The sequence below is a fragment of the Oryzias melastigma genome, linkage group LG12, assembly GCF_002922805.2.
Source record: "Oryzias melastigma strain HK-1 linkage group LG12, ASM292280v2, whole genome shotgun sequence".
NCBI lineage: Eukaryota > Metazoa > Chordata > Actinopteri > Beloniformes > Adrianichthyidae > Oryzias > Oryzias melastigma.
This window is the reverse complement of record NC_050523.1, coordinates 17,655,976-17,670,857: the sequence shown is the minus strand read 5'-3', so window position 1 is coordinate 17,670,857 and position 14,882 is coordinate 17,655,976. Positions and strand designations below refer to the sequence as shown.

At 38.8% G+C, this 14,882-nt stretch overlaps 1 protein-coding gene across 1 annotated transcript in view; it reads left to right on the top strand.

The window, feature by feature from the left end:
• grin3a (glutamate receptor, ionotropic, N-methyl-D-aspartate 3A) overlaps positions 1-14,882 on the top strand; it is a 55,034-nt gene that overhangs the window by 30,222 nt on the left and 9,930 nt on the right. The window contains exons 3-8 of the mRNA XM_024299447.2: positions 3,250-3,919; positions 5,025-5,408; positions 5,846-5,991; positions 9,481-9,596; positions 11,844-11,995; positions 14,079-14,240. Coding sequence (XP_024155215.1) covers positions 3,250-3,919; positions 5,025-5,408; positions 5,846-5,991; positions 9,481-9,596; positions 11,844-11,995; positions 14,079-14,240 — 1,630 coding nt within the window. The remainder of the gene's footprint in view (positions 1-3,249; positions 3,920-5,024; positions 5,409-5,845; positions 5,992-9,480; positions 9,597-11,843; positions 11,996-14,078; positions 14,241-14,882) is intronic.

Below are 14,882 nucleotides of genomic sequence, written 5' to 3'. Positions count from 1 at the left end.
AGGATCAACGGCAGCTGCAAAAGAGTCCTTCAAAATTTTTCGCAATTTTAAGCTTTTGTTTGGCTGCCGCCTCACTTCTCCCTTCATGCATGACAGGAAATTTCCTCCTTTCTAAACCCAGCCGTCACCATTCCGACTTTCTCCAATTTTCAGCAATTAAAGCCTCTAAAACCTTACAGATGTTCTCCGCTACACACATTAAGCAGAGTCATCTGTGACCTTTGGTGAAAACATGACATTTTGTCTCCACCGTGGGACACTCCGCTGTCACTGTTCAAAAAAGTGTGCGTCTCCAGTAGATCGGAGCCAGGAAAGAGAGGCTCTGCAGGTAGCCTAACGTCTACAAGCCGAAGTGAAGACACTGACCTTCAAGCGAAGTCGCTGAGTTGTCAAGTCGTCTTAAAGCCTGTTAAAGATGTAAGAGAGTTGACGTGATGCTGGAGAGGAAAACTCTTCTAGGAGCAAAGGTAACACGATGGAGATATTTCAGAAAAGGTCACATCAGCTACATCATTACCTCCTGACGGCATGCCGAGATGCTTCAACCTCCACAAACCGAGTGCCTGCATTCTAAAGTGCATCCAAACACATTTTAGGTGGTGGGCAAAACAAAAAAAGAGAGAGAAAAAATATGTATTTTCATGGCTGTGGGAGCAAGTGTAAGTTTTGCTTTAGTTTCTGACACTTTTGGAGGGAAGCACGGTTCAGTGAGAGAGAAGGGCTGGATCGCTGGACCATGGTCTGTCTGCTGCTGTCACACTCACTGAAGACAGAACTGTGCTGAGCCACTGAGGCCACCAAGACGGTACACCTCGCCGTGCTTGGCTTTACTCTATTGAAGATGGACTAAAGGAAAGATTGTGAAGTGTTCGGGTAAATGCAGCTCTCCTGAAACAGGAAAGATCACAATCTTTTCAAATTCCCTCTCAAACATCATAAAAGTGTTCCCAGTGGTCTTTTAATTATGTTTATGCCGTTTTTAGCCAAAATCTAAAAACATGTCTTTTTCTAGAACACAGTTTCTGCAGAGTAGCAGTAAATCATTCGAAATGCGCTCATTGATTTTTAGGCGGAACTTATGCGATGGAGTAAGCCCACCCCTACTTCCCATCATCTGCTTTTTTCCATGAGATTTTTGAGTCATTCACAATGATTTTAAACTAAAGAAATACTCATAAATCCTATTTTTAAGCTTAATTTTTTTCATCCTCTTTCATCAGAAAATGCAACAAAACATGCTAAAAACATGATTTTCATTGGAGTGGGTCATTAATGGTTTGTCCTTCAGAAACCTTTGAATTGTGTTTCCTGCTTCCTCAGCATGTTCGCATAGAGAAAATATTGTAGTCACTCAATTACTTTAATGTAAACATGCCTACGATAGCACAGGGGTTAAGAGCAGATTATTTGCATAAACATATCACTCTTTAATAAGTTATGGTTGTATATATTTAAAAAAACCTTATATAGTTGATGTTGTCGTCTTTATTTTTTTATTTCAGATGTTTTAAAACTGCAAAAGCCCTCACTACACATTTTTTTACACTTTTCTCAGACAGATATGAACATTTTCAAAGTGTTCTCTTTTGTTTAAACTCTTAAGGTTCAAGTTTGCAGCGTTGACTTTGCAGAGTGAGTGTTATGTCATCCATAGAAAATCACTTACTTCTGGTTTCAACGGAATGAAGTTCATTCAACTGTCATTTTCTTCACCATATGGTTGACGCCATGTTGAGAGGAGACTGAATGACAAAGATCCATAAGGATGCAGAACACCGTTAACTGCTTAAAAAAATATATTAAAATTCCACACACATTAAAAAAAATCATCAAAACAGTGAGGCGTCATATAGTGAATCACATTGTTGCAAAGGAGAGCTATAACTGCTCATTTAAGGACATTATCACTCAAAATGGGCACTATTAGGAGTAAAAGAGAAGCAAAAAATAAAGATAAACAAACTACTGTGCTTGTAACATTTGTTAACTTTTTCTGAGTGCGCTACAGTTTTTCACTATGTTGGGTGATGGGATTTATGACCATTTTAAAACGGCAGTGTCACATTCATTGGATGTCATTTTCATTGAATTATTTTAATGATTATTTTCTGCTTTTATGGATATCATCATAATCAGCTGGTTCTGTTTTCATTTTACTTTTAATGCTGAATTTTTAGTATTGGATGTTTTTTTATTTACCATTCTGGGATGTTGAAAGAGTCCATCTGCTTGTCCTTCTCTTTCATGAACTGACTCCTCTGAGACAGGCCGTGCCCCCCCCCTTCACACCTCTACTACTATCTTTGATTCACTTTGGGTCCACACATAGTCTGCGTTTGAACTGTGTGGAATCACACCAGGGACCGCTTGCAAGCAAACTGAGTGGATCGGGTTTGCTCAAGTTCAGATGAGCTGTCAAACCTGACAAAAACACAGAGCTTTGGACATGAACACAAACTGGTTTATCACTTGTAAAAAAAACAATCTCTTTGCAACATGTTAGTTTGTTGGCAGTTCAAAATAAATTGAAATGTAGAAGTATTTACTGTTTTAGGATGTTTTCACACCAAAAAAGACTAGAAGGGTTTGTGTGTCGTGACTAGACCTTAACTCTCGGGTAAATCACAGCTTTCACATCTTAATCTTAAACGAGGTTGAAAACTGCATGTAATGCTGCCATCTGCCCCTCCTCCTGTCCTCTTTAGAGAACTTTTAAGACTTGTTAAATAAAACATGTTTGCTCTGATGTGGAAAAGCTGGTACAGAGAGCAGACCTATCCATCAGCAACATGCAGGAGACATCCATCCCGGCTACATACACGGAACTGCCAAACGTGTGGTTTGGTGAATAGTAGAGTGTAGTGAGGTCATAAGCATCAAATAACTGGAGAAAAAATCAAAGAAATAAACACAAAATAAGGGGCGGAGCTACAGGGGATCATGGGTGGGCAGCTGCCCCCAAGCAAAATCCTGTGCCATCAATTTCTGAGTTAATATTAGTATCATTATTGAATATTTTTAAATAAAATCTTAAGCCCCTGAAATTATTTTACCTTTTGATTAATTGGACATGAAGTTTCAAGAAACATTAACAAAAGTCATAGAGTATTGTATATGTTAATGTATGCTCAAAATGGTAATTTGTTAAAAAGGAATTCCTCAGAAAAAGAATGAAATGTATTTTGTGTCTGATCTTTCTTTTTTTTCTCTTGCTCTCGCCTGATTTGCTTGTTTTTTTTGTCCCGACAGATTTCTGGCCAACACATCATTTGAAGGCCAGAGCGGTTTTATATCCAGAGAAAATCAGGCCCAGATTCTCATCTCAGAGGCTCATCACTACATCTGGTCTCTCCAGCTGGACCCCCTGGGGCAACCAACCTGGACCCGCTTGGGACGCTGGCGAAGAGGGAGAGTCCTGATGGACCAGGGGGGTTGGCAAAGCCACCCTGGGTCGAGAGGCGGAGGAGACTGGCGGCGGTATGCAAAGTTGCACATGCGGGTGGTGACGCTGGTGGAGCATCCGTTTGTGTTCACCCGCGAGGTGGATGGGGACGGATTGTGCCCAGCGGGGCAGTTGTGCCTGGACCCGCTAACCAACGAATCCTCAGTTTTAGAAGGACTTTTCCAGAACCTCGGAGGACCAAACGGATCTGTTCCCACACACTTGAAGAAATGCTGTTATGGATACTGCATAGACCTGCTGGAGAAACTGGGGGAGGACATGGGCTTCACCTATGACCTCTACATCGTGGGCGATGGGAAATACGGAGGATTCAAAAACGGCCGCTGGACGGGTTTGGTTGGTGATCTGCTAAGTGGCGCCGCCCACCTGGCAGTGACGTCCTTCAGCATCAACTCAGCCAGGAGCCAAGTCATTGACTTCACCTCCCCCTTCTTCTCCACCAGCCTGGGAATTCTGGTCAGTGGTGCTGCTTTCAGTCCTATTTTCTGTCGCTCCTCATTTTTGTCATTCGTTGAACTGGTTCTCTTTGATGTTTTTCACTGACCTCTCCTCAGCTCGCTCTGCTTGGTATGCTGCTGGTCACTATCAATATGTCAGAGTTTTATTACTGCAAGCTCTGCCTTATTGGACTCTAATGCAATCTCCACTGTGTGGCCTGACCGGCAGGTGTGCAGTAAGCTGACTTTGTCATTCCAGTTTCTGTAGTTTGTCTCACCGGCAAAAGAAGGTGGTGAAAGTAGTCGTCATTGACCTTTTTTTTCTTTGAAGAAATATCACAACTATATTCTCCTTTTTTTTAATTTTTTTTTTACAAACTCTTTGTCTGTGAAGTTCACACTGAACGTCTAGTTTCAATGTTAAGTCAATCTACAGATGCAATCAGACGTCTTTGTGGTCTGGCAGCACTATGTTTTCGTATTGCAGCAGGATGTTTCTAGAGTTCATAAACCTAAACTTTGGCAAAAAATTTGCATCAACCAATCAATGACTCAGCCATGGCCCTTAAAATGTTCGTGATCTCTAAAACCATCATAGCAAAGGACCATATCGTCTCCATTTGTTATTGATCTGAACTATAGATTGTCTTATTGTCTCATTTACTTCCTGTTTATATTTTTTACTTTCTTGAACTAGTGTGAGACAGCAATTCGTCAAACTGGGTCAAAGACAGACAGAAGTACCGCTAAAGGCGGTCGTCAATCAGACAGAACTCCTCCAGTAGATGGTGAATCTCACCGTACCAGGAGAATCTCTGAATGATCTCATGAACCCAGACATGGAGACGTGATTACTGACACTTTTCTAGAACTCTTTCAAATAAGTGAACCTGATCTCTCAACATCATTCATGTAGATAAGATGTACAGTTGATGCTTCAATATAACAATGAGGCGAAAAACTTTGGACTGTAGCTCGTCTCAATCGTCAAGTTTATGGTGAGCGGCAAATTTGGTAGGTAAACTGCATCTAAAAAATGTGTGTTGGGAGGTGATTATCTCCTGGATTTTTGTTCCAGTGATCAACTTTCTTAATATATTTGTCGTGTTCCCAACCCTGCTCAGGTTCGTACTCGGGACACGGCTGCGCCCATCGGCGCGTTCATGTGGCCCCTCCACTGGTCCATGTGGCTGGGCATTTTCGTCTCCCTCCACGTCACCGCCATCTTCCTCACCCTGTACGAGTGGCACAGCCCCTTCGGGATGACGCCGCGTGGGCGCAACCGCGACCGAGTCTTCTCTTTCTCATCGGCGCTCAACGTGTGCTACGCCATTCTCTTCGGTCGAACCGTCGCCATCAAGCCCCCAAAGTGCTGGACCGGCCGCCTGCTGATGAACCTGTGGGCCATCTTCTGTCTGTTCTGTTTGTCCACATACACCGCTAACCTGGCGGCCGTCATGGTCGGGGAGAAAACCTACGAGCAACTGTCAGGAATCCATGATCCAAAGGTAAATAAAAGCATGTTTTCTGGAAACTGCGCTGCCTCATTTGCTACATCCGCCCCCGTCTCACGTGTTTGCTTGTGCTTTTGTGCATAGATTGAATAATTATTCACCACTGTAAGGCTAATTGGGGTCAGGTTGGTAATTATTCTTGTCGATACTCTGAATTAAAAGAATGCAAGAGTAATGGGCTGTCGCTGAGGAAGAAGTGCAGTTTTTAAAGGGTCGGTGGCTGGTTCGCTGCCCTTCAGAATCTATGGATTCTGTGGAGCAAGGCAGTAAAGGGTCAATCAAAGCATTTATGTATGAGAGAGTGAAAGACCTTATACAGAGATAAGACAAAATTATGTATTTTACTGTCAAGTGAGTAGATTTAAATCAAAGAGACAATTAAGAACTCAAGATGACATATTTTTATAAGATGACCCCACTTTTTTTTGCAGTTGCACCATCCCTCTCAGGGATTCCGCTTTGCCACGGTGAGAGAAAGCAGTGCAGAAGACTATGTCAAGAAAAGTTTCCCAGAAATGCACGAGTACATGAGAAGATACAACGTTCCAGCAACGCCAGATGGCATCCACAACCTCAAGTAAGACAACGAACAGGTCACAATTTGGTATTAAAGGGTAACACAACAAGACAGTTGGAGGCTGACTCCACCCTCAGCCCAGATTTGAAAAATGCAAGAAAAGGGGGCGGAGCTAGAAAGGCTACACTGCATATTCAATAATGTAATGCAATGCCAGTTTGACCCATTGACTGTATATTGGGAAATAGAGAAATATGTATATAGTGATATTGGAAGCACACAGACAGTTTGAAACTATAATTTCAGAGATTAAACAAGTTTTAAATTTTAAATTGTCAAAAATGTGGTACAGACCAATAGACAGCTCATTTAAAGCCCCATTTATGGAGGTCCACAGCCAAAATAGTTGACTTATTGTTTGGTTAGCCTTTAAGTCATCATTGTTAGGCCACATTTTACTATAACTTAGTTTCTGACAACATTTGTGGAAGTCTTTGTTTTTGATTTGAAAAATATCTATTGGACTTTACAAAAAAACGAACACAACTGCTTCAGGTGAAGCGGCATTTCTCTGAAAAAGGGAGAAAAATATTTATACTTATCGCTGTCACTCTCCACCACTACCCGACCTGTTTGCATGCAGCTCCTACCTTCCTCTTTACTCTTCCACTGCTGTCACCCAAAGCTGCTTCAGCATTCAACCGGCATCCTGGAGGAGCAGAGCAGAAAGTAGGGAGACGAGCCACCTGGAAGGCTCCAGCAAAGCAAAACAGGAAAAAATAGAACACGTTTTATTCACCTTTTTGTTTCTTTTAGTTGGTTACGAAACACGTATATTGTAGAGATCAAGGTAACTTTAACCTTAAGAAAGGCTTGTTTTCACAGTAATATAGCATATCCTGGCGGATTCTTTATTCATTTTTTCAAAGATCCACTCTGATTTTTTTTTTTTTTTATCATGTTCTTGTTATGTTTTTCTAATGAGGGAAAAGCAAAAATATATATATTAAAAATAAAGCTTCTTCAAATTTCATTTCTGAGTATTTCTTTTTTATATCAAATGTTTTAATTAGTTTTTTCTAAAAAAAAAAAAAAAATCTTCATATTGTCATAATATGGTTATCAACAGATGACTGCATGTAAATGTAATTATCAGAAGCAGATGTTTTTACATTTTCTGTGGATCTGTCTTGCATATAAAGTCTAACTGGTCACTCAAATCAAACCAAATTCACAACACATTTGATTTTATTGTGACAAAGTCCTGCAGTGCTGCTTTCACCAGCCTACACTCTGGTTCATCACAGGCAACACGGTTTGTTGTAACAGTTCAATGTTTTCAATGATTGAGGTCAATCTGAGACAAAAAGCACATAAAAACAGATGATTTGATATTTCTAAAGAATTACATTTATAACCATCATGAGTACGTACTGATCTGCCATTTCCGAAAAATAGTGGCAATGAACTTTGTTGTTGAACTTTAGGTATTTATTTGAAAATCCCTTTTCAATTATTCTTTTGAAATATTTCCACCCTTTAAATTTATTGAATGCAGAGTTGGAGAAAGCTAAATCAAAGATCCTTAACCATAAAATGCAGTTTTGACTTAGCATGAGAACGAAGTAAATACTACCTGTGTTTTCCATGACATCATGCAATTAACAAAATAATGTTGTAGATTGCTGATTACACTCTACAGTAATCATAAAATAAAATGCATCTCAGTGCATGATAGGGAGAGAGGGACACTAACAGTATATTCTTCATTACCTCATTATCACGACAACATTAAATTTGTTTTCTGGTGATAGTAAGATAGTGGGTGTGGATGTTGTTTTCAGCGTCTATATTCGTAAACTAAACTTGAGTAAGAAAGTCTGCATCTTTTTTTAATGCATAAATTAAATAACAGCATTGTTTCAAGTGACTGTGCTTCCAGTCATTTTGAAGTTACTCCTGTTAATCCTAACATGAAATGTTACCAAAACATGATTCATTGAAAAAAAAAAGTTTTTGTGTTAAATATTGTTTCTTACTGAAGTATTAACAGGCAAAAATCCTCCTTATTTAATATACATTAAAAAAAATGAAACTTCTATTGCAATACCTATTTTTGACTCAGCTATATTGCTGTAATGTTAAGTTATACTGAAAGTTCTGCTTTTTTTTATTAAAAGCTAGATTGGACTGTTGTATTTTATAATCTGAGTATGTGATTTTCAGCCAAAAGATGTATTATTTATCCTATTTTACATAAAAAATAACTAATAGTTCTAAGTGGAATTGATAAAGACAAAAACAAAAGCTGTCAGCTAATCCTCACCTGTCAACGCTCACCTGCAGCAGCTCAGCTTGAATGGTGAAAAATGAATGAGTCATAAATGTAAGTTTTTGAAATGACGGTCCCAGGAAGGATATTTGAACTCAGAGTCATGACTCTTCACAGACAAAAGTAGTTAGAAGTCTGTTTTTCATCATTCCACTTTGATGCATATTTGACATGTTTTAACTTTCTGTTATGTTAAAAATATGATGGAAAGCAAAACATTTTATTAAATCAAGTTTCTTGATTTGGAAATAATGCAGTAGTCTATAACACATTATATATAGACACAATTTATATCAGACAGAAGCTGCAAACTACAGTCTGTTTCAGCCTGTAGAAATGAAACGTGTGGCTGTGTGAGGTGCAGAGAGCACCGTCCTCGATCAAAAGCAAAACGCACAATCAAGCTGGCAAAAAAGACTTTGTAGTGTTTGTATCCCAGTAGGCTGTAACTTTCAATAAAGGCCTTTTAGAATTGATTTGCAAATGCCACAGTGAGTGTTGTGACTTAATATCTTCTCTCTGTACAAGTGACTTGTGAGGAATACAAATAAATGAGTGAAACGTGTTGATAGACAGCGCTTTTAGAGGCGCCTCGCCAACCAAAGAATTAGAGGAATTTAGACAAGGCTAGATGGAAAGAGATGTACGCTGTGAAGGAGGTAGACGTTGGGAGAAACAGTTGAATCATTTACACCAGATCAACCAGGCATTTCTAAAAATAAATTGTTTTAAAAATAAAAAAAATACACTGTGTACGCGAATACCATAGACATAAATGGAGATGGACAAACAAGGCTGTGACGTCACCGATAGAAAATGCCTTACCTCAGGTTCCAACAAAATGAAGTCAGTTCAGTCGCCATTTTTTCGCAGTACCAACATTGCCCAATTTCCCATTTTAGGACGAGATGACGTTAGTAAGCAGTGATTCAATATGCCCAAAAGTCATTTTCACTGGGTTCAAGGTGTGTGCAGTCAGTGACTGTTGTAGGTCATAAAAAGCACCAGATTAAAAAAATAAGCATGGTTAATTGTCTTCTTTTTTCTCAGCTGTTATTGCTATTGTGTCATTATGTGGCATTTAATCATTTTTGGAAATACTGGAAGGATACACTGACTAATGTAGACCACACAAAGCAAATATTTATTACTAATTTTGAGTACACATCATTATCAGCCATAAACTGACATTATATACTGTTATTTTACCATTACAGGGCTGACCCACAGAAACTGGACGCTTTCATCATGGACAAAGCCCTGCTGGACTATGAAGTCTCCATAGATGCAGACTGTAAAACTCTGACGGTTGGGAAACCTTTTGCAATTGAAGGTTAGACATGCCTAACTCATTTAATTCAAGGTCGATCATGATATCAATGGATCACAAGAAAAAATATCAAAACTGTATCATAATATAACTTAGCTATTATAGCAAAATAAAACATAACATCACTTTTTAAAAAAATCATCACTATTACCAGTCTAGCTTGTGTACCTCAAATTCCTCTTTTGCAAACAGTTGCAAAAACCAGACGGTCAAATTTTCAATGATACTGATCTACAGCATTAGCTGTCCCAAAGATCTCATAGGGAATTTTTTTTTTTAAGTTTCATGGTCTGTTGTGAAATGCCAAATGCACATGGAGGCGCCACAACAGGGAAACTGGGACTGGCATGTTTGTGGTATTTAATGTTAAAATTGTCCTAAATGTATTTCATGTACAAAAGCAAGGGAGTCATGAAGAAAATAGTTGATCTTGTTTAATTAAAATCAAAAGATCTATTGCTAAAAAAGTTAGTCTTAAGCCTCAGCCACAACTGTCCTTATGACTAGATACAGGCTGTCTTTGGGTAAAAATATAGGCGAACCTGTCTGAAGCACGCAGGGGGTCCAAATAAAATATGAAGTTTGTGGACCGCTCGGAGACCGAAAACGTTCATGTACAGTATTTCTATGGGTATGCTGCAGATTACAGGTTGTAATGAACATTTACATAGTGAACACTTACAATAAGGTTAAGTTAGGGGGAAGTAGGTCAGATGCAGGCGTGTTCTACAGATTACTTTTTCAACCCCCCAAACCCTGCGCACTACTCAAGGAGCCCATTATTGTTGTTCACGATAAGAAAGCACACACTCTGTGTGTGCAGTCTTTTAGCACAGTCAGTAAGGGGCCAGTAACTGCACCTTTCTAACAACTAGGGGGTAGCGTTAGGTCTAAGTATGACAGCACTCCCTGTACATCATCAGTGTCTGTGACTTACATTAGTCTTATAAATCATTTAATGGTACGTTCCATTTTCATGATGTGTTTGAGCCTTAAGCTCTAGCGGTCTTGAACGTCATCCAAAACACATCATTCCAACCCTAACCCTAACTCCATCCAAGACAGACTCCATCCAAGACACACCAATCTAACACTAACCCCCAACTCCATCTAAGTCATACCATTCTAACCATACCCTAACTCCATCCAAGATATACCAATCTAAACATACCCTAACTCCATCCAAGTCACACCAATCCAACTCTTATCCTATCTCCATCCAAGGCACACCAACCCCTAACCCTAACCAGTTTTTCCTTGGATTAATTTGCTTTTAATGGAAGCCTTGTCTGTTAGTAAGATCTAGTCTTAACCCCGTGGTCTTTGGACAGCCCTGGTTGGGGGTATGCTCACCAGAGTAGGTTGAGGCCTGGGGCTGGGGGGACCTGGAGCTCTGTTCCTGAGAGGACTGTATGGAGTGTGCATGAACTCTGCCTTCTGATGAAAGATGGGGCCCAACTTTTATCTTTTTCCAGAGTATCTGTATCAGAGTAACTGTCAGTTTTAAACCAGACTTTTCCAAATATTGTATATTTACTGACATGAAATAAAAATTAAAGTAAAGGAAAAAAAATACATTTTCTTCTCACCATCCCAACATTTTCCGCTTTAGATTATTAGAAATGCTAATTAAAGTATTTTCAACATCTTTCTTCATTTTAATTTAGTTGTACTTGTGTGTAAAGCCAGCATTGGCATCAGTCTGTACACATATTGTGGTTCCAATATGACTTCTGGTTTTGTGAAGCCTCTCTGCCTGACTGGAGTCTACCTGGTGATGAGAACAGCCCTAAATATGACACTATCAATCACTCAACACTTGCTCTGCAGTTAATCTTTGGGCTTTCAAAAGCTTACATTCGCCACTGTCCACCGTTAATCTCTTGTCCATTTAGCAAACCTCTTCCTCCCACTGTGAGAATGTTCCCATGGCGGTTGCTTCCATTACAGGCCACCACAGTCCCGGATTCCAGTGCCGTTTGTTAATTACTTAATGCACTCTTAAGCCTCCAGGATGTAATACAAATCAATCGGTGTAGGCAAGGTACTTTTATAATTGGCTATTCTAGATTTTGCTACTTTTTTCTGGCATATTTGGGCATCTAGATATGCTTTGTTTTTCTTTAAAAAAAGGGAAAATAGCAACAAAAAAAAGGTTAGTAGAAAAACTGAAATGTGCTGTATCGAAAAAAAAGAATGAAAAGACAACAATCAATCGCGCTCTCTTTTGTGTTTTGTGCTCACTGACAGGTTATGGCATTGGCCTCCCTCAGAACTCACCACTCACCTCCAACTTCTCAGAGTTGGTCAGTCAGTACAAGTCAGACGGCTTCATGGACATGCTGCATGACAAATGGTACAAGGTTGTGCCCTGTGGGAAACGGAGCTTCGCTGTGACGGAGGTAGGTGGTGGCGCCAAGATACCGGAGACAATCGGATTGCTTTTTGTTTGCAAAAATGAACTGTCATTCAAGTCAACCACGGAAATGTTTGATTTTAGGTTTTTGTTTTGTTTTGTTTTTAAGCTGCTGCCTAAAGCTTGAAACTCTTTCTCTGAGCTCCTCAACCTCTTTGTAGAAAAATTGCTGTTTTCTGATTCAGAGTCTGTCCTTTGACCCTGCAGTGCTAAACAAGCTGTGTCCCTGTAACTGCAGTTCTAAGCAATCTGAGTCCCATTGTCTGAGCTGCTCTGCTGTTACCTAGCAATTGGCTTTCTTAGTCGCCATCCCTGACCCATGATTCCAGAGCTTTAAAAAATGGCATCAGGCCCAGAATAAACTACACAAAACATGTTGTTTGTTATTTATAGCATTTTGATTTTGCATTTCAGTGACTAACAGCCGTTTTTTTAAGGACTTTACTGACTTATTAAGAGTTGTATATTTATTTCAGAAATTGATTTTGCTGCCATTATTCTAAGAAAATTAGATTATTTCATTTGAAACTAAAATATTTTATGATGTGTCAACATTGGGAGACACTTTTGATCATTCTTGAGTCTGTCTACACACCAATAACTGAGGATGATGCTGTATAATTTCCTCCTCTGCATGTCCTTTAACATGAATGATAACCACAGTATTTCTGTAGATACATTGTAACAGTGCATAAGGTGGTCCAACTCTCTGGCAGAAATCTTAAGAGGATCAATACCAATAAAGACATACTGAACTATATCTAGCAATAAAATTGCCTCTTGTATCGTAATGGAGAACTAAACGGCCATTGAAGGGATTAAAATTATGAGTTTAACAAGCTTTGCAAAGGATATGTGTTAAAAAAAACACTCAAGTTCTTCTTTTTATTGAGCTCATTGACACCATGAAGTGTATGGTGTTTGCTTTTCTGGTTTATTCTCCACAAAAATGTATTCCTGTGCAGCTCCTGATAGCAGTATTGTCCTTCTAGTCCAGTGTTTTCAATGAATTCTTTGTTTCCACTTCAGTTTTTTTTTTTTATTACTGTAGGATATTGGTAATCTAGCATACATCTTCATGCTTATAAACCAATCACTTAGAAGTTAATTTTCACGAACTGTTTTAAATTTAGGTAAATAAGGAGACTTTATGGTTATAGAAAGAGTACAAGTGTCACTTCAATGAGTTTTAGTGGGTTTGAAAATGAGAAAGTTAAATAAAGAAGAAAAACAAGGCATGTTACTATCTTTTATTCTGTTTACATTTTAAAGAAATTTTTTTTTCATTATTTTGGGCTTTTATTTTGAAGGGAAAAATAAATGTTTGCAGCTCAATTTTCAATATTTTTTACAGTCTTTGTTATGATGAAAATTTGATTAAAATCTGTCTTTTAATTTTTATTTTCTTTTAAATTAATTTTGTAATTTTAGACTTTGTCAAATTGAAAAACTGTTTTTTTTGTGCAGAACTTAAATTAACTGTTTTAGATTCTGAAAAAAAGGCTGAGGTGGTTCTTAGGAAAAGAGGAAACAGAAGATAATTTCAAAATAGTCTTTTGTTGTCTTTTTTTCAAACTATCTGATTTAACTTTTGCAGTTACAAATTGACAGGCCTGTAATTATTTGTATTAGATTTTTCTGTCAAGATATTTTTTTCCAATGGTGACATCTGTAAGAACCAAATTATCCAACATGCAGATGTCGATACCCATCAGTCACCTCAGAGCCTCTGACGGATGAACAAAAAGAGACATTGATTGCATTATTACACAGGAAAAGTACTGAAAACATTTGACAGCAAACAAAACTGTCAGTTCAATTTAAAATGCTGGAAGCTTTAATAATTGGTAAATAGATGGGTTTGAGTCAAAACAAACATCAAGACATCTCTGAAGTAGTCGCTCAAGATTAGTTTGAAGAAATGTGATACAACTGAAGGGATTGTGGAGCCCATGCCTCAGGCTAAACCCGCTGACGTGCACTCGCTGTCGTTTTGTCGTTTCGGTTTAATCTAACCCTCCTCTCGTGATCTGCATTGTCTTTCCCGATCTCGCTCTGTCCTCCTGCAGACGCTCCAGATGGGCATAAAGCATTTCTCTGGTCTGTTCGTGATGCTATGTGTGGGTGTGGCCTTATCTCTTCTGACCACAATAGCTGAACACATCGTGTACAAGCTGGTGATCCCGAGGGTTAAGGAGCCCCGCTCCAAATACTGGCTGCACACAAGTCAGGTGTGGAATTAATGCCTTTTAATGGGAAGACTTGTTTTTTGTTTGTTTTTGTTTTGTTTGGCTCTTTCTTTTTTTTTTTTTTTACTTAATGCTGCAGTTTTTAGCTTTAGAACGGATAGGTATTAAGAGAGATGTTCCAGTGTTTTTCTGTCTGTCATTTTTCTATCCTCTCAAACCCCAGTGGGTCCCAGTTGGGTCTCTGAGTGTGGCTCTGCTGGAAGTCACTTCCTTTAAAGCAGTAGTTCTCAATTACTTTCTGCCCCCCCCCCAACAAACTCTGACAAAATTGTGAATTGTGACAAATTGAGAAAACTTTACTTTATTGAAACCATGGGTGTATAAATAGGTATGTCAGGGACCAATTCTACACATTATTCCTCTTGAAGAGTCAATAGAAGACTTCATCGAATCATTTTAGAAGTTCCTCTATCCTCCTCTTGCTACATGTATTAAAGTCACATGTTTGAACTGCTTATCTGTAAGACAAGAAACTTAAACAGTCAGACTGCAAACTCTCCACCATGCCCAAGACCAAAGAGCTGTCAAAAGACACCAGGGACAAGATAATAAAGGAAAACATGCTAACCTTCAAAACAATTAATCCTATCCAGGTTAGCATTGTTGGTAAGAGTGAAACAAATC